The following is a 27,206-nucleotide window of genomic DNA, read 5'->3' on the forward strand; positions in this document are numbered from 1 at the left end:
AATTTTCTTCCTTAGGGTTTTTTTGGCATTTGAATATTTCTATGCAATTTTGCCATTATAACAAGAATAATGATTTCCTTCCCCCCCTCTGACACAGGCCCCCTGATATGTCATGTCATAGAATCCTAGATTCTTTTTCTTGGGACAGGGAGTATATGTCAAAAGGGCATAAAAAAATCAGCACGACTCTTACAACAAAATGATACAAATTGATCTGAGATACTAAATGGGTAATACAAGGATTTTTTTTAATAATACATTAAATTACTAGGGATACGAATACGATTGCAGTTAACTCCATGGGCTATTCAATATTTGTAATACGTATGTGTTTGCACATGCCAACTCCTATTCCCTGTAAGGTTTGGTCTGTTGGGATACAAAGTACAAAGAAGCATTATTTGAAATATTAAAGATTAGTTAAGCCAAACAAAATCCATATGTAACGATCAGTCCTCATGGTCATAGAAAATGAAAAAAAAAAAACAATTAGCATTCTCCCCTTCTTGGGTCTCTTTCTCTTCCCCTGACAAATATTCATCATCCTCATCTTCAGTGTCATCATCATCATCCTCTTCGGAGTCGTCATCATATATGCTGCTTCTAGGGAAATCGTCAATTTCACCCTTCCCATCATCCTCGCTCAAAAATTCCAGTCCGTACTTAGTGTTCCTGTGTTTCACTAGAAGCCAACGAAGCAGCCGATCTTCCTTGTTCAGGTAATGTAATTCCTTGTTGAAGTTGGGTGTAACCATCATTGTCATCTGCATTAGTTGACCCTGTACAAAGCACACCAGTATTAACCATGCGAATATTGATACACTTTGAAATGGGGGTGTCATCAATGACCATTACTCGATGTACCTAGAACCAATTATTCAGTTTTGGATCCACCATGCGGGACCTGATCAATTTTCAGGTCGGTTCTTGGTAGTCATTCTAAGGACCCATTAAGATCGCGTCTCCATTGGGTTAAGTATTTGAAAATTTATTTTACTTATTTAAGAGGACACTTACATTTAGTAGTATAATTATTAATTAATAGCATTATGTTCAAAGTTTATTTTCATGTCCGGTGGGTATTTCTAGGATTGGTTCTGGTTCCAAGGGTCCCATACCCAGGGGCTCAGTCAGGATTTTCTTTTAGTGGGGGCAAACTTATAGTTAATTGGAGGGGGAGGGGGCAAAAATTGGCGGAAGGTGAGGGAGTGGGGGCAACAAGGTCAAACGGGGCATGTCAGTAGTTCAAAATGTAGGGGTATCTCAAATTTAAACATAAATTCAAGGGTATCTAAAATGCTCAAAAAAGTTGAGTGGGGGCAATTGCCCCCGTTGTTTGCTTACTAACTCCACCCCTGCCCATACCCGGAACCGAAATCAATAAGAACCGTACCTGATGTTAATTTTGGTTCCGGTTCTGGGAATACATGGAACCGACCCAAACCCAACCCATTGACACCCCTACTTAGACATAGGCTCTGGGTGCGGGGTGCTGTTCTGAATAAATAATGTTTCTGTCTCGGATTGTTCGAATCTATTAAGGGTTTAGAGTGTTAACTCTCACACGTGAAAGTAGCACTAATGATCATCATTGTCATCATCTATACCTTGTCGCAAATATTAAGGTTGGTAACATGAACCCTATCACCATCATCATCAGGCATGCACATGGCTCTCAATATCCAATGATACAAATGTAAGAGATTACAAACAAATTAAAAACCCATAACGGCGGCATATCTATATATTACGATCTTCAAAATGTTTCAGAATAATATCATAGGCTTAACAGGCATAAACATGGAAGCATTTAGAATCATCTTTGTAATTCCAAATAACATATCGACATTAAGGTAAATGTCAATTTATTTATGTATAAAAGTGCTCAAGATGACCAACCGAGTACAGCAAGGTAAAATCCAAATTAGAAAGAGTAGAGACCACAAACCCATTCCAAACTTCCCACAAAATCCTAAAAAAAAGACCCCCGTAAACAAAACAAAGACGTTGCACCACCAAAAAAATAAAACCCAAGATAGAAATACAAAGCCCTGCAAGGGGAGCTTCTTGGCTTCAAAAACTCTACAGTTTCTTTCCTTCCAAATGCCCCTAACATGCCATGCAGGGGAAAAGAGCCCAAAGAGTCCTCTTTGCCCAACTATAGAATCAAATACTTTGCTACAAACTCACATTACTCCGTACAATAGCCATTTGAGATTAGCAAAAGCTCTACAACTTAATTGTACTTCAAGTTTAAAAAGTAAAGTAAATTGTGTCTCTCATCATCAAGTTCCATCCCATCATCAAATTCAAACGTAATAATAGCATTCAATGCATTCACTGTTATGACCAAAAGATTATGTTTGAGTATATTTTTTTTCCTTAACCAAAGAGAACCTTGTCTTCAACAACTCCATTTTTATGACATTGGTCACAACTACCACATTAAGGCCACTCAAACTATAAAACTTGTCGATCCCCCCATATTCAGCCTGGTGAAAGATCATCTAATAGAGACCTTTATCCGATTTGCAGATATCCGTTAAATTCATAACTTGACATTGATGTTAAAAGTATCATTACTTATGTTTCTAGAACGACACCAAAATTCCATTCCTAGTTATCTTTACAAGCTCCATCCATATAATTTTTAATTGACTGCCATTCAATAATCTAAGAAAGTAGAACTTCATGGAATTGATCCCCAACCCATCAACAATTCCCTTTACTTTGCTTTATTGGATATAACCTTCTTGTCTAGCTTGGGATGGAAGAGGTTTTTTTTTATTATTGAACTCAACTTGTTTTTTTTGATTGGTACAAAATGGTGGGAGAACATCTCTATTTATAGGACTCCATAGACAATTCTAGATACACCATTAAATGACTTAGATTATTCTAGATAACTCCTATATACTAATTAATAAATGAGTGTTCTAGAAAATACAAGAGTATTTCAAGAGACTCTAGTAAATATATGAAGATTCTAAAAACTCTAGCAATTACAAGAAAATTCTAGAGACAACCTATAATAAATCAAGCTTATTATTTCAACACCCCCCTTTAAACTTGATTTGTGATTCCAAGAATGCTTTGTAACTTGGCAAAAGCTTATCTCTTGAGTGGCTTGGTAAAAATGTCTGCTACTTGATCTTGAGACTTAACAAAATCCAACCTTACTTCCTTTCTTCCAATGCATTCTCGTATGTAATGATAACGAGTGTCAATGTGTTTGCTTCTTTCATGAAAGATGAGATTCTTTGCTAGTGCGAGTGCTGATTTGCTATCAACACGAATGAAAATGACATCACTATTTTGTGTCTTTTTGGTGATTGTGAACCTCTAAACTACCAAGAAGCGGCAGAAAGCAAAAAATGGAGAGACGTCATGGATAAAGAAATCAATTCAATCACAAAGAACAACACATAGGAGCTAGCTACACTTCCACAAGGACACAAGGCGATCGGAGTAAAATGGGTATACAAGACAAAGAAGAATGTTAAAGAAGACGTGGAGAGATACAAAGCAAGATTAGTGGCAAAAGGCTATAGTCAAAGGGAAGGCATTGACTATGATGAGGTATTCGCTCTTGTTGCACGTCTTGAAACCGTTAGATTAATAATTTCTTTGGTAGCCCAAAATAGATGGAAGATCTACCAAATAGATGTAAAGTCCACTTTCTTAAATGGTTTCCTTGAAGAAGAAGTCTACATCAAGCAACCATTGGGCTATGAAATAAAAGGGCATGAAGATAAAGTTTTGAGGTTGAAGAAGGCTTTATATGGCTTAAAGCAAGCGCTGAGAGCTTGGAATACCCGAATTGACAAGTACTTTCAAGACAAGAATTTCACCAAGTGTCCATATGAGCATGCACTCTATATCAAAGTTAAAAATGGAGATATTTTGATTGTATGCTTGTATGTGGATGACTTGATCTTCACAAGTAGCAACCCGAGTATGTTTGAGGAGTTCAAGAAAGAAATGGTGAAAGAGTTTGAAATGACAGACCTTGGGCTCATGTCTCACTACCTCGGCATTGAAGTAAAACAAGAAGACAAAGGCATCTTCATTACTCAAGAAGGCTATGCTAAAGAAGTGCTTAAGAAGTTCAAGATGGATGACTCTAATCCAGTTGGCACTCCAATGGAATGTGGAATCAAGTTGTCAAAGCATGATGAAGGAGAAAAGGTGGACCCAACTCTCTACAAAAGCCTTGTTGGAAGTTTGTGTTACCTAACGTGTACTAGGCCAGATATTCTCTATGCCGTTGGAATCGTTAGTCGCTATTTGGAAGCTCCAACAACAACCCATTTCAAGACTGCAAAGAGAATACTTCGGTACATCAAAGGTACAACCAACTACGGCTTGTTTTTTTTTTATTATAAATAACTACGGCTTGTTTTATTCATCTTCTAGCAATTATGAGATAGTTAGATATAGTGATAGCGATTGGAGTGGACACTTGGATGATAGAAATAATACCACCGGATTTGTGTTCTTTATGGGAAACACTGCTTTCACTTGGATGTCAAAGAGGCAACCAATCGTCACACTATCAACTTGTGAAGCCGAATATGTTGCTGCAACTTCATGTGTTTGTCATGCTATTTGGCTAAAAAAACTTGTTGAAAGAATTGAATTTACCACAAAAAAAGCCTGTCAAAATTCGTGTTGACAGTAAATCAGCACTCGCACTATTAAAGAATCTCATCTTTCATGAAAGAAGGAAGCACATTGACACTCGTTATCATTACATACGAGAATGTATTGGAAGAAAGGAAATAAGGTTAGAGTTCGTTAAGTCTCAAGAACAAGTAGCGGACATCTTTACCAAGCCACTCAAGAGAGAATCTTTTACCAAGTTACAAAGCATTCTTGGAGTCACAAATCAAATTTAAAGGGGGGCATTGAAATAATAAGCTTGATTTATTATAGGTTGTCTCTAGAATTTTCTTGTAGTTGCTAGAGTTTCTAAAATCTTCATATATTTACTAGAATCTCTTGAAATACTCTTGTATTTTTTAAAACACTTATTTATTAATTGGTATATAAGAGTTATCTAGAATAATCTAAGTCATTTAATAGTGTATCTAGAATTGTCTATGGAGTCCTATAAATAGAGATGTTCTCCCACCATTTTGTATCAACCAAAAAAAGAACAAGTTGAGTTCAATAATAAAAAACCTCTTCCATCCAAAAATATTCTCTCCAATCTTCTCTTTAATTTTCAATAGGGAGCCTTCATGGCCCTGGAATCCCTGCTCAAGATAGACAACCTAACTTCATTGTTAGATGGAAGGATTTGCAACATATGGGGGATTCAAGTGACAGAATTTGGTGAAATATTGAATTTAAGCTATCTGTTTCTCTAAACAGAATCAAGTGATAGCCACTACAATCTTAAAAATTTGAGAAAGGAGAATGCTAGAAAGCTAGAGTTCTTCAAGAACTGTTTGGATAGCAATTCTTATTAGTTTTATGTGTTTCATAGAACTCTTATTAGCTTTATAACTATAAAAGCCTCTTGAATCCTCATGGAGAGACACTACATTTACTATGATTTAAATCTAAGAGAACTAGGAATGAAACTTCACCATCGTGTAATCAACAACAGCCCAAAAACATTTTATATTAAATTTCTATAAGTACTTAAAAAGCACCCAGCACCAAATTAATAGATTAAACAAGACTTGGGCACTTCACAACTTGTGAGAAGAAAAAAAATCGAATGCAATAAGCAAAACTATACCAAAAAAAGGAAAGAAAACAAGTGAAACAATACAAATGAAAGACTAGAGATGAAGTCACACAATAAGAAGACGCAAAGCACAAACCTGATAGAATCTCCCATCAAGCTTCTTAATCCCATAACCCAACTGAACAGTCCCAAATGACTTAAGATCAGTAAGAACACCGTTCCTTTTGTAGACATGTTTTCCTACCCGGGCAACCAGGTCCATCAGACTTTCTTTCGTTATATGGGGCTTTAGCAACAACATGCAATCATAAAGAGGCATTTTCCTCTCTCCTATCTCTTTTCCTTTGTTGAACTGGTTTCCTGATTGAGGAAACATAATAAATTAATAAAAACAATATAGTCTTTGCTATCAAACACTTATCTTTGAAAGCAAACAAACCCAGTCGAAATGAAACCAAAATGAATTTAACCCATTACAAAACTGAAGAACGAAAATTTTTTAAATTATCAAATAAATTACCAGACAATTTCAAATTAAATAAACCCATTTGAAATGACACTAAAATGAATAACATGCATAGAAGGATAAAACTTATTATCCGAATGGAAGGCATAAAATAAACTAGTTCGATTTTCAGAATTATTTGACCTAATATAAGATAATAAAATGAAATTAAGACACCTTTCTTCTCATTCCTCTTCTATTGGTCCATTAGCAAAGAGAGACTATGATGTGATTTTGGTAGGGTTTAGGCTGCGGTTAGTATTAATTTTGTAACTTAAGTAACTTATTCAAGTCCACCTACACCCATAAAAAAATAAAAAATAAATAAAAATAAAAAACTTAAAAATAAATATAATATATGATTTTTTTTTTCAAAAAATAATAAACGTCGTTTAAACCCAGTGAAGGATTGTCACTGAAGAATAGAAAAATGCTAGGATAACCAAAATGCCTACAATTTAATAAAGAGATTTTTTTTCCCCTCTTATCTTCAATTTTACCGATTCAAAAACATATGGAGTGTGTCAAAAGATCATGAAGAATGAAAAATGCATCTCTGTTTACAAAACCCAAAAAACAAAAAAGAAAGATTTTTAGACAACAAAATAAAGAACAATTAAAAAAAGTAAGGAAAAAAGAGGGTCTCTTCCTCTTCGATGTCTTAAATTTAAACATTCAAGATACATAGATCATGAAAATGCAGCCGTGTGTTCATTCGTTGAAGGGTTCTTAGAGTAAATCACGAACCCTAAATTGGACAATGATCTTCTTCGTGATTTATTAAAAACAAATAACAAAAAAAAACATTAAAAAAGAAGAAGAAAGGAAACTAACCTCAGATTGATGTTCTATTGGTGATCGTTCTTCGTTCTTTACTCGAAAAGCTTAGGGCTTCAACCTTCAGGAGAGTGGGGGACGAAGCTAATGTTTTAAATGAGTAATTTAGAAAGTACCCCTCCAAGTTTTGGTGAATATTTAAGATACCCCTTGTGCAAATTTCTGAGTAATGACATGCCCCTTGATCTTGGTCTTCTCTATATAGTTAGTTAGAAAAAAGACTTAAATACCCTCATCGTTAACCTCTAGCCAAACCCCTTGAATTTCCTCAAAGAAAAAAAAAACCCTTCATTAACATGCTCTTCAGCCTGTATCATAAACTACTTTCAATCTATTTATTTTCAATCCATCGATTTTAATCTCATCTTATTCTTGAGGTTTGAAGATTGAAATTGATTATCAAGTTTAAAGACAAAGGTGACAAATTTTATTCAAGAAGTAAAATATGATTGATTTTGAAAACAAAAGGATGCTGAAGAGTAGAGCATTTAAATCACATTTTCATTATTCTATTTGGAAAAGAGTCGTGTTAATATGACTTGCCAAGTGGCATACTAATCGACTCCCTGACGTGACAAGTTCAAGAATTGTAAATCTGTTCACCTCGGGATACACGATTGTCGAGTCATATTATCAGGACTCTTCGGAAAATCATTTAATAGGGGAATAACAAACTGAGAATACTAAAAATATTGCCCAACTATTTAAAAAGAAAACCCTAGTCTTCAAATCTAATAATCAATTTCAATTGATCTACACTTCCACCAAAAGAACAACAAACCAATAATACTAAAAATAAGCTATAATTTTCTTTCACTGATGACTAAGAACGTTTGTTGACTACTCTACATAATTTCTAATTTTTACCAATATCGGGAGGGGAGCTCAAAATTACCCTTGAGAAATTTCTAACTGAAAACATGAAAGCAATGTGAAAGAAATGAAGGAAAACTTGGCAGGCCCTTTGAATTTGTGCATTAAGCTGTTCTACAATTTAACCATTTATTTCTGCTGCAGGCTTTGAAGTTCACGGAGTTTTTTCACGTTCCGTTTCTTAATCCCATCTCTGAACATTAAACTTGCTAAACATTGTGTATCCATCGAATATGAATCACGTTTTTTGTTCTGCTGGATTGTTTTCTTTTTCAAGTGCTCAGCTGTCTGCGCCTGAACTGATTTATCACACAAAAAGAGAGAGAGAGAATTCAGTACCAAAATAACATCATCTGGCCTGAAAAGAAAGCGATTAACAGTAAAAAAAATTGTTACATTTCTCATCGTAATGGCTTTAAACATATTAGAAGGAAATGTTAAGTATCATATAATCGATGTGTTTTCCTAATTAACAGTAAAAATCTTGTTTTGGTCCCCTAAGCCTTTGTATAGTAGCACACCCATCAATAAATAGATCACGGATGGCAATAACTTAGCATTTGAGGTAAACGCGGTGATTATATGCGTCAACTAAGCTTATGGGTTTCACACACACACCCACACCCTCTATAAAGGCATATAAGAATGGATAATGGCCCAAAAGTCTGTTTCTAAGTCTAATTGAAATGCCTAACAAGACAAATTTCCTTATCCTCGCAGAATATATAAATTTCCAATAAATATGGAATAAGGGGTTGTACATTAAGTTTTGTAGCTGACCATACAGGGATTGTTAGCAAGAACAATTGCTTTTGCAAAATGGACTACATATTAAGAGACAAATTGGTCATAATCTAATATAAAACAAAACGTACTAGAGTGTGAAGCAACTAATGCCACAGCTATATCTTTGAGTTTCTTTATTTTTTCAACAATTTGTGCGTCATCAAAGTAGATGTCTGATCTGGAATCTACAATATTGTTGGGCCGAAGGCATGAAAGTGCATATTCACACCCCTACAAAAGCCAAAAATTCAAATAATGATGAACACCAGAATATCACAAAACTCAAATCCTATACCATGCCATTTGAAACCAATATAAAGTCCAAATGCAACAACATTTTACCATATATTACAGAGCTAAACCAGCTTGATTTGCTAGAACTCAAACAGTGAAAACGTAAAATGTTCACGGGTTTTGGTATCAGAATAGAACACAAATTACAAACAATAACGGCAGTGAAGATTCCACAATTCAGAAAATCTGGCTCTAATTCTTTCGGATTGGTACTTTGATAACTAATAATGCATGACCATGGCTGTGGACTATTTTTGGTTACATAAGGGATGAATTAAAACATTCATGCTTCTTAGCATGACCTAGGCATTAGTGGTGATTTTTCCTAATATTAATACATTTAGAATTTAAAAATTAAAAAAAAAAATGCTATGCCTCCCCAAGCTAAGTAATTTTTGTGTCGAGTTAACTTCCAAGGCTCCCTTTTGAGTACAGTATGCCTCCCCAACCCATAAGAGTACATTTCCTAATGCAATTTACACCCCAGTTGCTTCCAGCACACCGAACCCCCCCCCCCCCCCCCAACCCAAAATAATAATAATAATAACAATAAAGATTAAAACATATTTCAAACATTTGGCTCAAATCATAATCTTAACATTACAACACTCATTCAAACAATTTCAGTAGTTGTATACAATTATGATTAAGCTCATATAAAATCCTGAACCCAAAAAAATAGAAAACTAGCAACAACTACAACATAAAAATGAGAGAACTTCCATTGGCACCCCAACTTTTACTTGTTCTCAACCATGCACTTACTTTCTTTATTTTTAATTGGAGTGTAGCTATGGTTTTAAAACTCATTTTGACGTCTCATCTCGTCCATGAACGAGACTGTGTTGTCTCGGACGAGATTTTAAAAAATGCCTTAGAATTAGAACAAGCCATGTCTTTGAGATGATTTGTCAACTCGTCTTGTTGGTGGATGATACCAAGACAACTTGGATGAGTTGTCTTGGTCTCGGACGAGATTTAAAACTATGGGTAGCAGCTCTCTAATAAATTGAAGTAATTATATTTACCACAATATAAGATGATGATGATATAAGTTGTTACCTTGACTGCAATGGAATTAAATCCATTATCTAGTGAATCCTCAACAAAAATTAGCCACTCCTCGTATGAAACTTGAAGCCAGTCATGAATTATGGACCTACGTTCCCGCAAAACCAATGCCTCATATTTCAATGCCAAGCAACTCTGGAAACAACGAACAAATCAATTAAAATGAAATTTAATGGCATAAAAATCAACAAAACTGCCTGAACATCTGCAAGACACATAGAACCACATAAACAAAAATGATGCTAAGATGCCTTCCCCAAAGATAAGGTTATGTGAACTGAGAAAGAATTATTTACGATTTTAATTAGGTTAGAGTGATTTGAAGCGAAATCAGCTACTAATTACACAGATTATAGTAAAATCCAAGAATAGTTCAAGAAAGAAAAAAAGATTTGCCTCGACATCGCCTACAAGAGCGAAAGCACGAACGAAGAATTCAAGGACGAAAAGCTTTTGCTCGATAGTTTTCTCTTTAATTTCTTGAAGAACACAGAGAGCATCAGATCTCATAAACTCTTTCAATCTACATCGGATCTCCAGCAATGATTTGACTTCTTTTGAAACCAGAATCGACTCCAGAATTCGAAGAGTTCCGTCATCGAATCTGCGGAGATTGCGAGATTTGAGAATTAACGAAATGAAGATCTGAATCAAACAAAAAATGGATAAAAGATGATGAAATTAGGGTTACAGAGAGAAGAAATCGAACCTTCGGTGTTCAAGCTGGGAACGAAAGAGGGAAATTTGCTCCCACATCGGGATCGACATTTGAGAGAGAAAAATGGCGGGTGAGGTTTTTGGTTTCGCTTTTGGAGCTTTAAATACCTTTCGGCGAGGCAACGTTACAATAAACATTTAAGGGTACGTTTGATTGCACATGGAAAATAGGGTGAAAAATCAAAATTCATGAAAAATGACATTTTTCAAGTGTTTGATTGCACATGAAAATGAAAATTCATTTTTCACCACATTCAAAAAATCCACTAAATCATGAATTTTACTTTCCCACCCATATGGGTGGGAAAATGAAATCCACCCATATTTTCATCCTCAAATATTTTCTACCACCACCACCATTATACTAACATCGCCGTCATCGTCATCGTCGTCGTTACCATCGCCATCGCCGTCGACTCTGTCTCCGATCACCTTCTCTCTCTCTTCTTCTTTTTCTTCTTCTCCTTCTTCTTCATCCCTCACCTCTTCCGCCACCACTACCACCACATTCTCCCCCCATCTTCCTCCCTTACTTTTGTCGCCGTCGTCACAGTCGTCATCGCAACCGCCGCCATCGTCACCGTCACCACATCCTCCCCCTTCCCTCTTTCTCATCATCTTCTTCTTCCTCTTCCCCTCCTCTCATCTTCTTCCTCCTTCTTCTTTTTTCTCATAATTTTTCATGATTTTATCCAAGTGAAATCAAACAATGGAATTTGATTTTCCAACCCTACCTATTTTCCATGGATTTCAAATTTCATGGAAAGTGACTTTCCATGCAATCAAACATACCCTTAGTTTCTCAAATGAACCAGATTTTCATCAACAATTACTGTTGTGCCACAAATTTTAAAATATATTATATTTATTTCTTAACTAGAATCTCGTTAATTTCAACTTCTATACAAACAAATCATTTATTTTTCTCCCAAAATCCATTGCCTTCAAGCTTACCTTAATTTTTAATTCATTCTACACAAAATTTTATCTTCTTTTGCTCCCCCCAAAATTTCTATCATGCCTGATGGTGTGAAGTAGATAGAACCTTAAAGCATGGTTTCAAAATTCGTCCGAGACCGAGATTGATATGAAGATCAAGACATATCACCTAAGTGTCTCGATATCGCCAAGCAATGAGACAGACAGACAAGTCAATGTATCGAATGAGATTTAAAATCCATGTTCATTTTTTTCTTTGTTGAACGAGACGTCTCAAACGTATCAAAAAACTCGTCCGAGATGTCAAAATGAGTTTTAAAACCATCTCTTAAAGTTTAAGATAAATGATTTGAAAATGAGATTACAGATGATTGGTTTTGAAGAGAAAAAAAATTGAAAGTTTTTTGATACATGTTGAAGACAAGGGCAATCAGGTTAGTTTTTATTAGCCTATCACGAAAGACTTAGTTCAAGGGTAATATCATTAGTTTAAGAGTCATGATGAGCATATGCAGTTGACATGGCAAGTGCACAAAATCATAGATCTTTTTCTTAGGGAGACACAAGGAAAAAGATCTACGATTCTATGCACTTGTCACGTCAACCACGCCATCACCACATGGAGCGTGTCCAAAACCAATTATATAATGTTTAGTATAATTGTTTGGGATTAGGTTTGACTCCGCCTAACCTTACCAAGTTAGTAAGGATTTTACACTCACTAAGGGTCCTCAACCTCACCTTGTGACATCCAAAAACACGATCTAATGCTTCAGGGTTTTAGAGGACAAAACTCTATGAACTTGCACGTGGGTATGATTCAAAAAAGTTATTTCTCAGTGTTGTATTTCAATTTTAAGTTTGGGAGTTATGTGGAAGTTCGATAGCCCTCCATTTTCAAAACCTTCAATCAAGTTGAAAATAAATTGTTTTTTTAACTATTTTTCTTTGGGATATGAGTTTTTCGAAGAAACTTATATGGTGATCCATTTGAACAATACGACCCTAAGTAAAGGGTTCTCATTAGATTTTAGCTTCCAATGGTGGAATAGTGCTTTTGGGTGTAAGAATCAGGTTTGGTTCACACTTGGCTTTTAGATTTCTACAGAAATCGACTCTAACTATTCTCTCAATTCTAGTTTCTATAGGAATTGGAAAGGAATGTAATAAAAATAAATAAATAAATAAGTGATTTGGTTTAAAACGTTCATAATGACCAAAATGCCCAACAGCTTTAGAAAGCACATCTAGACAAACTGAACAGTACTCCTCTGAACACCATCAGCGAACAATCAATATTGCAATAATAACTCTTACAGAAGTGATTCCAAAAAAACACATATATTAAGGGCAGAGACCAAACAAGGCCTTCATTTGGAACCAAATGGGGCTTCGATTCTTTTTTTGTCATGATCAGCAAAAATAAGGCTTTGAAAGGAACCTAAAACCTTGTACAATATGCTAAATCCTAATTTTTCATTCTCGAGGAAGATCCAAGGAATACCAAAAAATGTTGCACGACACATGAGCATACACACATACTAATCCAACTATGTAAAACCAAGCAAACAAATTGAGAAGTACACCACTGTCAAGAACCTCCACCAAAAGAACAAAGTCCAACTTAATGAAGTTGAAATTGAAGTGTGAAGCTCGACCGCAAACCTACAATTGCCCACTGAAGGATCAACGGTTGTGATCAATCCCAAACCACCAAAATCACAGCTGTCCGCACTCTGATTGTGCTGTTGATAGTAACTGTTGAAAGCATACGACACGTTCCCAGGCCAACTAATATTGAAGCAAGAGCCCCCGGGAGACAATGCAGTGCAGTCAGCAACAGAACATGCCTCAAGAGCACTTGCTGTTACATTTCGTAAGTCTTTGTTATTGTTCACCACACACCATTTCGAGGGAAGATAGTCCACATTCTGCGCGTTCACAAGGTTCCTCGATCCTTGACCTAAGTCAACATAGTATTTGGCCTGACCATCGAAGGTGAACACACCCCAGTGTCTTTCAAAATTTCCAGTGATTATGCTCCTTTGATCTTCATCTAAGAGACTGAAGATGTATGTCTCGGTTGGAGGCTTCTTGGGTCTAAGTGGGGTCCCCAATTTTTTTTTAAGGTGATCCACTAAGCCTACCATGAAGTTGTGAGCAATAGAGGATGAAGCATTCATTGCTCCATCTGTGGGCCATCCAATTTGCCCAACAACAATTTCAATGTCTGGAAATCCAACTCGTGATAATGCAGTAATCAGAGTGTCTAAGCTTAAATCGAAGCTATTTTTGTAAGTTTTATGGGTGTCATTAAGAAAATGTGCAGTTGGTTTGAAGAGGGCAAAGTCAAGGGAGAAGTTCTTATTTTGGTGAAGGCTCAAGAAAGGGTAGATGTTCACGAAGAATGGGGAGCGATTCTTGGTGAGAAATGTGAGGAGTTGAATCATGGTTTTGTTGAGGTCGGGTCTGAAGTGTCCTTTAGAGGGCAGACCGGATTCTAACATGTAGGCATCAGAATTGCATGGAACCACAACTTTTACCTTTTTGGCCAAGTTTGCTTTCATCAAAGCTATTTGGATGTTGGTCACTGCACCGATAACAAAGGGCTGGAATTGCTGTCCATAGCTTTGAAGGAAGGGCTCGTTTCCAACAGCAACATACCTGTAACACCCACCATACGATCAAAACACCCACCAAATTTGATCTAATAACACCCTAGGACAGAGGCAAATGTGTCAATGGTGTTAGATATGAGCTGGATGTCCAACAAAAACTGCTGCTAATAAAAATGCAAGAAAAATGGAACAACATCAAAGCACATGAACTCTGAGTCAGAGATTTAAAACCATGGTTGACTTGCGAAAGTGGAGGTGCCATTTTGGAGAGTATAATGCAACTGAAGTGTAGCAAACAAGTTAAAGGGAAAAATTTGCAAAAAAACAGTAAGACTAACCATATATTTCATTTGTGAAAAAAACAAATCAGCAAAGAGGACAAAAATCACACAAACACAAGGATTTATGTGGTTCGGCAATGTGCCTACATCCACGGATCAGATCAAGAACAATAACTATTTTCTTTCAAGTTTTACAGCCCTAGAGATCTCTATTTAAAGAAACCAGGAGTAGTGAAAAACGTGTCCTTAGGCTATTGTTCTTTCGGTGCAAGATCTTCAAGGAGTTCAAAGGGGTATTCTTTGAGGATTTCCTAGTCCACTGGGGGAGTGTTTGTAATTTTTCAAAGCCCTACCTCTGCATTTTGCTTCTTTCTTGTTTATTTTTCTATTGTACTTCTTTTTAGTGTAAGTCATCTCAACCTCACCACTTTGTTTGTTGTTATTTCCTATAATTAAAATTAAAAAAAACGTGTCCAACTCCAAAACAAGAAAAAGAAAAAAGAAAACCCTTAAGAAAATATTACACAATTGCCTTTTTTCGTAATCCTAAAAAATTTGGGTTAGGGGCTCCACCATCCGAGCCCCTGGGAAAGAGGAACTTCTCCCCTGCAACTCAGCGTTATCGCCAACGGAATACAAGACATTTACACAACAGTTGGGCCATCAAGAAACATGCTCATAAAAAAAATGTAGCAGAGACAAAGATGTTGAGATCGATGAGTGGAAAGTTAGGAAAGATTAAATCATAAATGAGTACGGGAATGCAAACCTAGGAATAATCTCAATAGGAGACAAGGAAAGTCAATTGAGATGGCTTGGGCATGTACAACAGAGAGAAATGAAGACATTGTGAAAAGGATCGCTTTGGTGTAAGTTGAAGGCATTAAAAAGGCCATAGCAAAGCCAACAATCAGGTTGATTGAAATAGTAAGAAAATATCTGAAGTCAAATTCCTTGACAGGAAGATGTAGCTTTATATAGATTTGAGTAGGAAAAAGGGACTCCTGTTGTTGAATCCAATATTTGGGATAAGGAATGGGTGATAATGATGATAAAATAAAACATGATTGTATCGAAGAGAATATAAAGAAACCCAATAGTTAATAGAGTTGATATGGCTTGGTCGTGTACAACAAAGATCAATGGTGCCACCATTGAAAATAAACATAGAGAGCTCCAATAAAATGATGAAAACTAATTATGCAAGAAAATGAATTGCATTTATTCAACCCACGATCAACCAGGTGTCATTTTTTTATTGGAAACAATATGAAAATAGATTAAATGAGCAAGAGTAAATCACAAGAAAAAAATGGAAACAATCTCAAAGGCCAGACCACATTTGAATAAAAAAAAGACTTTTATCACTCCGTCTTAGTTAGGATGTTTGCCTCCTCATTTGTTGACTTCCTTGCACACAAGAAAGAGATGTCCAAAGAAGATATTAAGTGCTAGATTACTTTGATTTAAGTGGATTTTCTCCATTTTCCATTTTAGATGTCCAATAAATGGGATGGGAAGAGTAACTTCCAATCAATGCAATCTTTTGGCTATTTTTGAACCGAGAGCACTCCAGCCATATTTGAATCACTATCACCAATAGGAACCAAATAGACATGAATGATCACACTGGAATTAGGAAACACCAATGCCTGAAGAACAACCATCAAAATTGGTTTCATCTACTTTTGAAGGATTTCGTCCATGTGGATTCCAAGGGATGAAGGGGAGGACCGCATTACAAACTTCCAATCTCTGTAAGTATTTCTAGATTTGCACCTTTAAACTCTTTTGATGCAAGAGCCAAATGTGAGAACTTCACATTAATCCTTTCAATTAGCATAGAGTAATAGGGGGACTTGTTATCCCAGTTTCTTTGTTCCCAAATTCACCAATAAGCAACTTGAAGATAGATTTTCCAAATAACTCGGCTGTAACTACTAAAAGAACCTCCACTCCAGTTATTGGATACGTCCTAACTTCCCTAGTCTTGATTTGTGCAACCAACTTGTAGATTTAATTGCAATGCTTTCTTCTCTAATCACCATCCAGTCTTTCTTGCTAAATTAGCAAACTAATACAATAGAAGAGAGAATTTGCTACACAATTTAATTAAGCACAAGGCAGCACTAAAGTTGGTTCTATGATGGTGATTTCCCTTACTTGAAAAATCAATTTATTTCAAGTGATCAAGAAAAATGTTGCCCCATAATACAATTCTCGTATATTTGCTATTGTTCAAGATAGTGAACCTTGACAACCCCAAGGATTTGCAAATGGATATTACCCCCACCAAGAAGGATATGGGTCTGGTGCATTCTAAAGAAAAAGAAGCATGAAAAAATGATGAGAAACAAGGACTACACTGTACTCCAAATATGGGCTCAAACAATAATTTGAATGTAAAATAGTGTTATTTCAAGTATCTTTTGCAGTTAATTAACGAAAATGGTATTTTGAATATAAAGACTCGATCAAGACACCATGCATGACTTTAAGAAGTTTTTAACTGACACCTTATCTTTTACACTCTACTTTTTGAATTGTTGTCACCTAACTTTGTTGGAATTTATCTAAAATTCAGCCTATGTAACATGTCTCTAACAAACCACATCAATCTGACTGATGAAATTATGATAGACACATATACAGTCATATTGATGGTTCATCACCTGATTAGCCAATAATTAAAGGAAGGTGATGATAGGTGACAATTAGTGAGAGAAAGTGACGGTTAACTCCATTGCATGAATGCAATGATACTACGAAAATTGCTCAGTCTTTTCTTGCAATACATGTGTGCTCATCTTTGGAATACCATGCATTGCTTGCTTTTCTCCTTTTTGATCCTCATTGCCCTTGTTTGTCAGTGTGGATGACATGTGTATAAAATTGACAAGTTTGTGAAGGTTCGCTATCTTTAGCAAATCTCTTGTTCTTTCAACCAATCAGGGAAAACAATTATTTCCAAAATAATGTATTTAGTGATGTGGCTTTCACATTTTCAGTTCTCTTTCCTTTTTCCGACTAATATATTATCTTCTATAACATAATTTCTTTTCTAAAACGCTCTTAATACGAGAAGTCCTCCCAACTAGATGTAAAAGTCATATAAGGCAAACAAACAACTGATATTGAAGCATTAATGACACAACAGATTTTCTATACAAAGCCATATTTTATTGTGCCAAAAAGAACCTGGGCATCATAATTTGATGTAGGGAGAAGTGTATTCAAGTAGCTTCCCCATGAAACCAACTACTCAATCCATATATGATTTGAGCAAGTAGGGGACAACTCACAGATAGAATACAAGTTCGTTATCAGGATTATTGTATTTCCTTAAATTTTTTTTGTTTTTTTGATAAGTACAATTTTATTAAAAAGAGAAATAAACAGGAGAACATGAAGAACTTCAAAGAGCTAGCTCTAATAAAGCTTCCAAGCGACTAATTAACTCAAACAGCGTCGGTACAAAAACCAATGTGCTCATAAGTAGTGTCTTCAAGCATGGTTTTACATGGTCTTTAATTCTTTCTCCACTTCAGATTTCGCTAAATACATCAAAGCCCACACTCTTCTATCTATAATCAGATGTTAGCTGTACTGCACTACTTGAATGTGCCACGGACATTGTTGTTTTCGAAGATGAGCTTGTTTTAGCTCATCTCAATAAACATTTGCAGCAACAACTTCATTTGAAGGACCACAAGAGAGCAAGTAAAATGAGAGGATTGACAACATAGACGTAGTTCGTTACATCTAATGTTGGGATCCACGTCGGCGATTGCCCACAAACACTCACTCGACAACTCAATTCAATGAATGATATAAACCATTCCAGAATAAATTTATCAATAGGCCCTTTCTTAAATGGACACTCCAACATCAACTTTCAAACTTTCTTCTTATCATACTCCTTCGATTATGGATCTATTTACGAATTAATTCCCATAAAACTACTTATACTCACTTATGGTCCAAAGGAGGTTTGCAACATAGGAAACTTCTCTAAAATTATACAATCTCATGGCTATAAGATCATCTATAAGGCAATTATAAAACATTCAAACAGCTGGAATAATAAAACTATATAATCAATTCCCCCTATCTATCATTTAAAAAATAAAATAAAATAAAATCCAATAAGAGAACAAAAGATTTCCAAAAATCCAAAATGAAGAATTAATCAGAATCCCTAAATCAAAGAAAATGAACCACTCCCCCACCCCCGGTCCCCTCAACAACAACAACAAAAAAAACCCCTCTCTTGAAAAAAAATCCACATTTCAAAACCCAAACAGAAAACAACCCAGAAATCTAAAATCCTCTGAAACTATAAATCAAAAACTAAAAGATAAAAGAAATGTAATAGAAAATCTTACTCGATTCGAACTCTTCCATCGACATTAGTTAAAAATCGAGTGAGATTGTTGTGGACCCAATCTTCTGCAACTTTCTTTGAAGAACTCAAGCTTCTTAGCATGGAATTTGGTATGCCAACTGTGACATCGATGTTGGATCCCGAAAGAGAACTAAGAACAGTAGGATCTGAATCGAAGAGCTTGACTTTGCTGATGTTGTTTGACTTCAACAGCTCTACTACCTTGGGAGGTGGAAGAGGATGAGAAGCAGAGGTACCCCAGTTCACCCCTATAGCTTCAGCCATTAAAGCGGATCTCAAAGCAGCCCAAAAGAACAAAATCAGACAAAGCTTCGACGCCATTTGTGAAGCTTTGCCGTGGTGTTCGAATGTTTCATGCAGAAATGTCACTTCTGAGACAGCTGGGTAAGTGTGGACTAGTGTCTAAAGACTGGACTAGAGAAATCTCTTCTCGTTCGGGTCCTCGAGTTAACTTGTCCGAGTCATCTCGTTCTGGATGAGTCAAACTGTTTACATCGACTTTTACCAACGACACAACAATCCTTTTCAAATTGAAGGGGTGGAATTTCCTATAATGTGCTCAACTTATGACAAAATTCCGATTCTAGTACATTGATCATTTTAATTCCAAAAACATGTTTTTCGAGTGACGTGGTTAATTTTATAATCAATGAATTCGTTGATAAATTACCAGCGAGATTGCAAGTAACGACGAGTTTATTGGTAATTTATCAATGAATTCATTAATTATAAAAGTGACAAATTCACTGAAAAAACATGTTTTGAGAATAAAAATTAACAGTGCATAGTGTACTAGATTCAGAATTTTGCCATATTCAGGCATGAGAAGTTCTCTTGAATAACTTTGATTTTTAGATAAATCTTATTGTCACACCAGTTCTTACTTATAACACACTTACGAGATAAATATATAACTAAACATACAATATATGATAACAAGTCTTTATTATAGAGTTAACAACACACGAACGTTATGTTAACAAACTTTGAGAAAAACTTTGACAGAAATGTAATATGGGCATGGATCTATTGTGTTTTCTTATTAAGGTTGGGTTTGTATATGGAATCAGATATTAACAAGGATCTATTGTGTTTCTATGATGGATTGATAGAGTAGAATGATAGATGATACATTTATAAATGAGATAATCTAAATATTAAAAAAATATTTTTATTCAATCGATTTTGTTGATAACAATTCTTTAAAAGATCGGTCAAATTGACAGAAAAAGAACAAGTATAACATTAAAAAAAAAAATTTAATTATCAATGTGATATCGATAGAGAACATAATTATGCCCAATGATGTAGAAATATCGAAAGATCAATGGCATTCTCATCATCATATGGATTTTGAAACATGAAAAGGTAGTATATTTTAATCCAATAAATAGTTTTTCTACTTTTCTAAATCAACTACAAACATACACTTTGAATGAATATACATATATCATTGTTTGGATTATAAATGAAATGCACACAAAAGAGAATATTGGCATTGTAGAAATAGAGGCAAAAGAAAGAATATATGTCAATAAAAAAGTTTATCATACTTCTCCAAACACAAAAGAGAATATTATAATATATGTTGCTAAATAATTCCTTAAGAATTGATAAAAAATATCTTAATAGTGGATAAATCATTCCATAATAGTCGAGACTCACTTTGTATCATGTTAAAAAATTATTTTTTAAATGTCGACAAACTTGCATTTAAATGTTGACAAATCTTAAACAATCATATCTCAAGTCATCGACAAAAAATTTGTACAATTTTACGTTGGCATATACTTCTTATTATGTTGACAATATCTTCATAAAGTGTTAACATACTTTTTATCTAATGTTAACAAATCGGGGGTAATTATCCTATCAATTGTTGATGAACTATTCTACCAAACTGAAGTGATTTAAATGTCTTCATCGATATTGTCATTATTGATAGGGAAGAACACTTTTAATAAAGTTACAAGAATACTCTTCATCCAATGATGCCAAAGTAGATATAGTAAAATATTCCTTTTTGTCATAGATCTGAATGAAAATAATTCAATTTTTTCTTAACATTTGCAATTGTGAAATCAAAAAATAATGAGAGTTTGAATTGACAAAAACTTCATACAAGATTGACATTTCGTGACAATAATTTTAACAAACTTAACAAAAATTTTAACAGACAACCAAATTGATCAAGTAATTTTTTTATTATTATAAATGATTAACAAATATTTAAATCTCAATTAAAACTTCATTTACAAGTTGAAGGTTGTTAAGATTTCTATCTTAATCATATTTATAAAAAAAAAAATGATTATTTTGCTAAAATGCTTATTACATTGTTATCTAAAATAATCACATAAAGAGTTTTGATAGTTTCATTATAATATGAATTTTTAAACATAACAAAATATTAGTATACCTTAGTCCAATGATTAGATTGTGAAATATCTATGAATACATAATATTGACATACACGTCTCTAAGTGTTGATAGAGCTATCATATAGTGTTGACAAGTTGTCTTTAATGATTTTTAATTTTGCTTTTACATAATTCTTTCCCATTTGATTGGTATCATTTTTAAACATGATTACGACTAACATTACTTAGAATATGTTTCCGATTTTATTATTATTATTATTATTATTTTATGAGGACAAAACAATGTATATCTCAATAAAATTGGATGGTTCACAAATCCAACCATAAAGTCACACTATTGTCTGATTTTTTGATAAATGTGAGTTAACAATTATTTTTTTAGTAATTTTTTCATGGCATTTTGTAGTTTTTTTTGTAGGTTTAAATGCTCTTTTTGTTAATTTTATTATTTTTTAAAGAATAATGAATACACGTGCGGTTTGTACGTAACTGATATGGCAAGGGCACAAAATCGTAGATATTTTTTCTAGTGTAACCCAAAGAAAAAGATCTATAATTTTGTGCCCTTGCCACGTCAATCGTGTACAAATCACGTATAATTTATTGTGTGCATTTATCATGACTCTTTTTTAAAATTAAATGCCTATGCTTATCTCAAGAAAATCGAATGATTCTTAAAAAAAACAACATATCACATCACTCAGTAAATATCTCGTGAAGTTAAACACGTTGAAGTGAAAAACTTTGTAATTACTTTATGATGATAACTTCGTAAATGTCACAAAAAGAAATGATTTTTATGTCCTGAAATAATGAAATGATGAAGATTAATGTTGGAGTGACCTCGGTGGGAGACACACAGGGGACATCTTGATGTAGTGGCATGTGCATGCCCATAAATGCATTTTCTCCAAGATACGAGTAAAACACATCTACTAACATGCACATCACTATGTCAAAGTGTCCCACGCCGAGGTCACTCTAGCATGATTCAATGATAAATTAAAAAATGAGTCGTGCTGGGGTGACACAAACGGAGACACAAAGGTGACAAAATGATGTGGTGTCGCACACATTACCATAGATGTTTTTCCATGAGATATGCGTAAAAAGCATCTACGGTTAAGTGTGCGTCACCACATCATTTTTGTCACATTTGTGTCTCTATTCGTGTTATTCGAGCATTTTCCTTAAAAAAATACAGTAACTATTTTGATAAGTGTCTAGTTGGGGTGACACAAGATTTATTGATTCTCCCGATTTTAACATGGACATGTATACATAACTTTAGATGATTTTTATTCGTATCACGAGAAAACACATCTATGATTATGTGCACATCCACGTCACACTTGTGGGAATCGCAGTAAATACCCTGTGTCATTCCAGTTTTTTCCTTTTCGTAATAAATGAAACTATCATAATTATTTGACAAATTTCCTTAATGTATATCCATAATGCTCATTACCAGGTAGAAAGGAAAAAAAAAAAAAAAAAAAAACCCGAATTTATATATTGTACTTCCCCAAGTTGGATAGCCTTGTAAAACTCGTTATCTAATAAAGATTATGACCAATGAATCCACGCCACGTACGAATCCAAATGGTGTATGGGCAGTGATTGTGGTGGATTATGTGTAGTTGATTGAATATGAAACTTCTGGGAGTACATGATCCATATTTCAAAACTTTTCCGTGACTCCCTTGGGAGCATAAATAGGATATTTTAATGGGAGATTCCACCGAGACAACCTGGCGCATGACAACCACGAGCCCGCCACGCGACCTTCTCAACCAAGCAATCTCATCCGTCCACATGGCAAACCATCCGACGGTCTAAACCAAAACGAAACAACTATATCTACGTCTCTTCGCCAGGTCTTCTCTTCATTCATCATTTCGGCTTTATTTCATCTAATTTTCCAAACAAAATGCTTCTCGGAGCCGCCTCTCCTTATTCTCTCTCAACAACACAATTGGAGAGCTTTGGTTCCTTGCGTTCGTCTACTTGGTTTGCAACACCTTCTGTTCTTCGATTTTCACCAAGAAAAGGTGAAGATGGATTCATGATTTCAGCTTCGAAGGATTTGAACAGTCGATCACTCACAACTGTGTTGTTCGATCCATTCGAAGAAGTGAAGAATGAAGCGTTTATGGTTCCAATTGTTCCTCAACAATCTCTTGCTCGGCAGAAGTATTCAGATGCGTGCGAGACTGCCATTAACGAGCAGATTAAGTGAGATTTTCGTCTTAATTAACTTTCTATATTTGTTTGGATTGATCTGATCTAATATTGTTTTTCTATTAGGATTTGTTGATTTGTTCTGATTTTTCTATTTTTGATTAAATCGCAGTGTGGAATACAATGTGTCGTATGTGTATCATGCGTTGTTCGCTTACTTTGACAGAGATAACGTCGCCCTCAATGGCCTTGCTAAGTAATCCTTCAAAGAAGAAACCTCGATTTTTTCTCATCTTAGATTTCTTAGTTTTATATTCTTTGAGTTTTGATTTATAAATTTGTTTGATTCAGGTTCTTCAAGGAGTCGAGCGAAGAAGAAAGGCAACACGCAGAGAAACTAATGGAATATCAGGTGTTTGTTGGATCGTTTATGTTTAATTTATTTTTTTTTTCGAAGCTTTTGATGTGTAATATGTGCTGTTTTGGACAAGATCTGATTTAATTGGGTTTTCTGATAATTTTCAGAATAAGCGAGGAGGGAGAGTGAAGTTGCTGTCAATAGTTATGCCTCTTTCTGAATTTGATCATCTTGAGAAGGGAGATGCGCTGTATGGTAAGCTTTATGGGATCATTTTATTCGATTAGTTAAATTAGTTGGTACTTGATACTCGGGACGATCAATGGATCGGATCAGACTTAAACTAGGATCCTTTTGGCCCGATAACTTTTGGTTCGGATCAAAGATTTGTTGTGTTCCAAGTAAAATGAAGTAATCCAATAATGATCTGGTACTATTATCAATTGGATCGGTTTTGGATCAACCATGTCTCGATCATGGTTTCAAAACTCGTTAAGACCAAGTCGTCTTGGTATCAGGCATGGATGAGACTGATGGACAAGTCAATTTTTCAGATGAGATTTAAAACCCCACATTCCTTTTTCAAAATTTTGGATGAGAAGTCTCAGACTTATCGGAAAACTCGCCCGATGCGAAACCGAGTTTTAAAACCATGGTCCCGATCTGATTCTAGAAAAAATATATTATTCTTATCGGATTGAAATTGGATCCCAATATTGAGATCCCACAAGAATCCTATCCAATAAGCATTGGATTGGTTCTAGATCCAATCTGATTCTCAATGGATTGATTTGATCCGAACCCGATTCATTGACAGTTACGCATTTGATATGTATATGGCTTTATTGTGATGTTTTGAAACTCAATGAGTTGACTCAAAACTATGCTGAGTCAAGTCAAATTGACATCACTGCTTTTGAGTTGAGTTACCAAACTAATTACAAAGTTGGTAAAAAAAAAAAGTTTTGTGTGCGTAAATAAGATGTTTTTAAATGGTTTAAAGGCTATTAGTGAATAATGTAAATGCCCCTAATATCAATTTGGCAAAATACTGATTTTTTCCTTCCTTGTATAAACAATTAAAAACATGATTTGGTAAATATTTTGAAACGTATACTGTCGCCTTAATTTCGAGATCTCTCATCCATGATTTGGTAAATTTCACACTTTCTTTTTCATTTTTGAGTCATAATTTTCTGAACCCCCCCCCCCCCCCCCCTCTTGGCATACGCCCTCTACCTCCATAAATATGTGTAGTTGTGTATCCCGAGGAAAACACGTCAGGAGAATATGGGGTAGTATGTCGGGGGGCATTTAGAAAATCATTATTCTTTATTATTCTATAGACATCTGGGTACCAAGACAGATGAGCAAGCACTTAATAGGAGTTTCAGAATAAGGAAGAGCATTTAGTGGGGGACCACGTATGTCGTCCTGTTGTACACTTTTGGGAATATTCATGGAAATTTGTATGTGCTTACACCCCTATGCATTTATGTTAAGGGGTATCGTGTGTGCCATTTCTTGGTGTTGTGTGTAAGTGCCTTGTAGATACATTCCATGCCTTTTATGCATGTGTAATGAATATTTATGTGTATTAATTATATATGCATCAATGCTTTTTCATGATCATCGATGTCTGGGTGAACGCGTAGATGTTGTGTAGTCTTGGGAGATCCATTTTATGGTGAATTCATGCATTGGTTTTAGGTCTATACGTGTATGAGATCAATTTGTGCTATTATCTGCTTTTCTTCACATGTACTAAGATGCACTGAATTGAACACTATTTCCACTACTTTAGTATTTATTGTTCATTTTTCTTGATTCAGCTATGGAGCTGGTATTGTCTTTGGAGAAGTTGACGAATGAGAAGCTTCTGAATTTGCACAGCGTAAAACATCTTAGCGCATCCAATCCTTGCTTAACATTTTAAATTTTTTTTTTTTTTAAATTAGTTACTGACACATTACACCTCTTCTGAGATATTATCTTTTTTCTTGATGAACAAAAGGTGGCAAACCAAAGCAATGATGTGCAGTTGGCAGATTTCATTGAGAGCGAGTTTCTGACTGAGCAGGTGAAGTTTGGCTTTCATGTTTAATTTTCTACTATTTTCTTTCTTTTTTGTCTGAAATTTGTGCTCATCCCTTTATTTGTATTACTAATTAGGAAAGTTGTGTCGAACAATGTTTAGTTAGATTGATTTAGACTCAGAAAGGGTTCTAAGCTGGCAAAATGTTTTAATAAATGAGTAATGATTTACTGACTCCCCCACGTGGCATACTCAAAATACTCTCCTGATGTGGCATGTGCTAGAACCATAGATCTTTTCCCCTCGGGATACACAACTGCTCATACATATGGGGATGTGCAGATGTGTATCCGAGGCATAAAATCTAGGGTTCTAGCATATGCCACATCAGGAGAGTATTTTGAGTATGCCATGTGGGGGAGTCCCAAAATCACAACTCTTTATAAATATAAGAGTTTTATACACTTTGCAGGTGACACAAACTTTAAAGACTGGGATTTGAGACTAGGTTTCATTTCTTGAATACCAATGGTAGAGAGTTGCCCATGGGAGGATGCAACCATCATTTTCAACATTTTGGGGTCATTAAATTTTCTAAAACTAAAATATTTTATTTTTTAACACCAGAAAAGAAGTTTTTTATTATGATTGTCGGATGTGATTAGACAGACATGTTTGTGGTTTGGTTTTGATTTGGATTCATTAACTCACTTAGGTGGAAGCCATAAAAAAGATATCGGAATATGTTGCTCAATTAAGAAGGGTGGGGAAAGGACATGGTAAGAATCAAATTGAAAAACACAAACCCTCACTCTTCATTATTTATTCAACTTTTCTTTCTAAAAATGGTGCTTAATAAGTGCATTGGTTTTGGTTGGTTTGCTCAGGTGTATGGCATTTTGACCAGACACTGCTCAACAATGGAGCTGCGGCTTGATGTTGAAACTTGGCTACAGTTCAAGGAGTGTGTCAGAGGTTTGTTAACAAATAGTTGTTTTCTGTGTTGGAGGTCTTGAAATGAAGAATAGTTATCATGTCTCTTTCTCAGTAATGCCCTAATATGATTGAATAGTTAGGCCTATCTTTGTTGGAAGAAGGAAACAATCTTGGGAGTTAGTAGCTTATTTGCATCATATATCTTATCATTTATTCATATAAAAAAAATATTCCATCTTCGAATAGAGGAACATGGCTCATTTAGTCCATCCCAAATCTTTAGGATAAGGT

At 35.0% G+C, this 27,206-nt stretch overlaps 4 protein-coding genes across 6 annotated transcripts; 1 reads left to right on the forward strand and 3 right to left on the reverse strand.

The window, feature by feature from the left end:
• Positions 1 to 223: 223 nt before the first annotated feature.
• Positions 224 to 7,693, reverse strand: LOC147385016 (Translation elongation factor EF1B/ribosomal protein S6 family protein). Of its 2 annotated transcripts, XM_086424862.1 has the most exons (4): positions 7,038 to 7,693; positions 6,381 to 6,500; positions 5,835 to 6,058; positions 224 to 779 (listed from the first exon to the last, which is right to left on the reverse strand). In XM_086424862.1, the coding sequence occupies exons 3-4, from the start codon at positions 6,015 to 6,017 to the stop codon at positions 450 to 452; spliced, it is 513 nt and encodes a 170-aa protein (XP_086280988.1). In that variant the 5' UTR covers positions 6,018 to 6,058; positions 6,381 to 6,500; positions 7,038 to 7,693; the 3' UTR covers positions 224 to 449. The 2 variants fall into 2 exon arrangements, with proteins under 2 accessions (XP_086280988.1, XP_086280987.1); XM_086424861.1 differs by lacking the exon at positions 6,381 to 6,500 and having other exon boundaries at positions 7,038 to 7,681.
• A 290-nt stretch (positions 7,694 to 7,983) lies between these two features.
• LOC147385017 (protein DOUBLE-STRAND BREAK FORMATION) lies at positions 7,984 to 10,917 on the reverse strand. Of its 2 annotated transcripts, none has more exons than XM_086424858.1 (5): positions 10,774 to 10,917; positions 10,461 to 10,668; positions 10,056 to 10,199; positions 8,789 to 8,930; positions 7,984 to 8,212 (listed from the first exon to the last, which is right to left on the reverse strand). In XM_086424858.1, the coding sequence occupies exons 1-5, from the start codon at positions 10,830 to 10,832 to the stop codon at positions 8,043 to 8,045; spliced, it is 723 nt and encodes a 240-aa protein (XP_086280984.1). In that variant the 5' UTR covers positions 10,833 to 10,917; the 3' UTR covers positions 7,984 to 8,042. The 2 variants fall into 2 exon arrangements, with proteins under 2 accessions (XP_086280984.1, XP_086280986.1); XM_086424860.1 differs by having other exon boundaries at positions 8,136 to 8,271.
• Positions 10,918 to 12,984: 2,067 nt separating this feature from the next.
• On the reverse strand, positions 12,985 to 19,435 carry LOC147385018 (O-Glycosyl hydrolases family 17 protein). The gene is made up of 2 exons (XM_086424857.1): positions 19,005 to 19,435; positions 12,985 to 14,384 (listed from the first exon to the last, which is right to left on the reverse strand). The coding sequence occupies exons 1-2, from the start codon at positions 19,343 to 19,345 to the stop codon at positions 13,271 to 13,273; spliced, it is 1,455 nt and encodes a 484-aa protein (XP_086280983.1). The 5' UTR covers positions 19,346 to 19,435; the 3' UTR covers positions 12,985 to 13,270.
• Positions 19,436 to 23,278: 3,843 nt separating this feature from the next.
• On the forward strand, positions 23,279 to 27,160 carry LOC147385019 (ferritin-3, chloroplastic-like). Its single transcript, XM_086425097.1, has 8 exons — positions 23,279 to 23,640; positions 23,759 to 23,842; positions 23,938 to 23,998; positions 24,112 to 24,199; positions 25,777 to 25,838; positions 25,959 to 26,024; positions 26,695 to 26,758; positions 26,867 to 27,160. Exons 1-8 carry the CDS (start codon positions 23,336 to 23,338, stop codon positions 26,914 to 26,916), a joined length of 780 nt encoding a protein of 259 aa, XP_086281223.1. The 5' UTR covers positions 23,279 to 23,335; the 3' UTR covers positions 26,917 to 27,160.
• The last annotated feature ends 46 nt before the right edge of the window (positions 27,161 to 27,206 follow it).

Source organism: Akebia trifoliata, chromosome 15 (assembly GCF_017979445.1).
Source record: "Akebia trifoliata isolate Shusen 1 chromosome 15, ASM1797944v1, whole genome shotgun sequence".
Classification (NCBI taxonomy): domain Eukaryota; kingdom Viridiplantae; phylum Streptophyta; class Magnoliopsida; order Ranunculales; family Lardizabalaceae; genus Akebia; species Akebia trifoliata.

What these genes read in the sequence shown, in the direction of transcription:
- LOC147385016 (XM_086424862.1), bottom strand. Translation starts at nt 6,017, where the DNA reads ATGCCTCTTTATGATTGCATGTTGTTGCTAAAGCCCCATATAACGAAA. An exon ending in TTGATGGGAGATTCTATCAG is followed by an intron (nt 780 to 5,834) that starts GTTTGTGCTTTG and finishes TGCTTTGTACAG; the next exon opens with GGTCAACTAATGCAGATGAC.
- LOC147385017 (XM_086424858.1), bottom strand. Translation starts at nt 10,832, where the DNA reads ATGTCGATCCCGATGTGGGAGCAAATTTCCCTCTTTCGTTCCCAGCTT. An exon ending in CTCTTGTAGGCGATGTCGAG is followed by an intron (nt 10,200 to 10,460) that starts GCAAATCTTTTT and finishes CGTTGTTTCCAG; the next exon opens with AGTTGCTTGGCATTGAAATA. An exon ending in ATTAGTTGCTTCACACTCTA is followed by an intron (nt 8,213 to 8,788) that starts GTACGTTTTGTT and finishes GTGATAAATCAG; the next exon opens with TTCAGGCGCAGACAGCTGAG.
- LOC147385018 (XM_086424857.1), bottom strand. Translation starts at nt 19,345, where the DNA reads ATGGCGTCGAAGCTTTGTCTGATTTTGTTCTTTTGGGCTGCTTTGAGA. An exon ending in GATGGAAGAGTTCGAATCGA is followed by an intron (nt 14,385 to 19,004) that starts GTAAGATTTTCT and finishes TGGGTGTTACAG; the next exon opens with GTATGTTGCTGTTGGAAACG.
- LOC147385019 (XM_086425097.1), top strand. Translation starts at nt 23,336, where the DNA reads ATGCTTCTCGGAGCCGCCTCTCCTTATTCTCTCTCAACAACACAATTG. An exon ending in GCCATTAACGAGCAGATTAA is followed by an intron (nt 23,641 to 23,758) that starts GTGAGATTTTCG and finishes ATTAAATCGCAG; the next exon opens with TGTGGAATACAATGTGTCGT. An exon ending in GCCCTCAATGGCCTTGCTAA is followed by an intron (nt 23,843 to 23,937) that starts GTAATCCTTCAA and finishes TGTTTGATTCAG; the next exon opens with GTTCTTCAAGGAGTCGAGCG.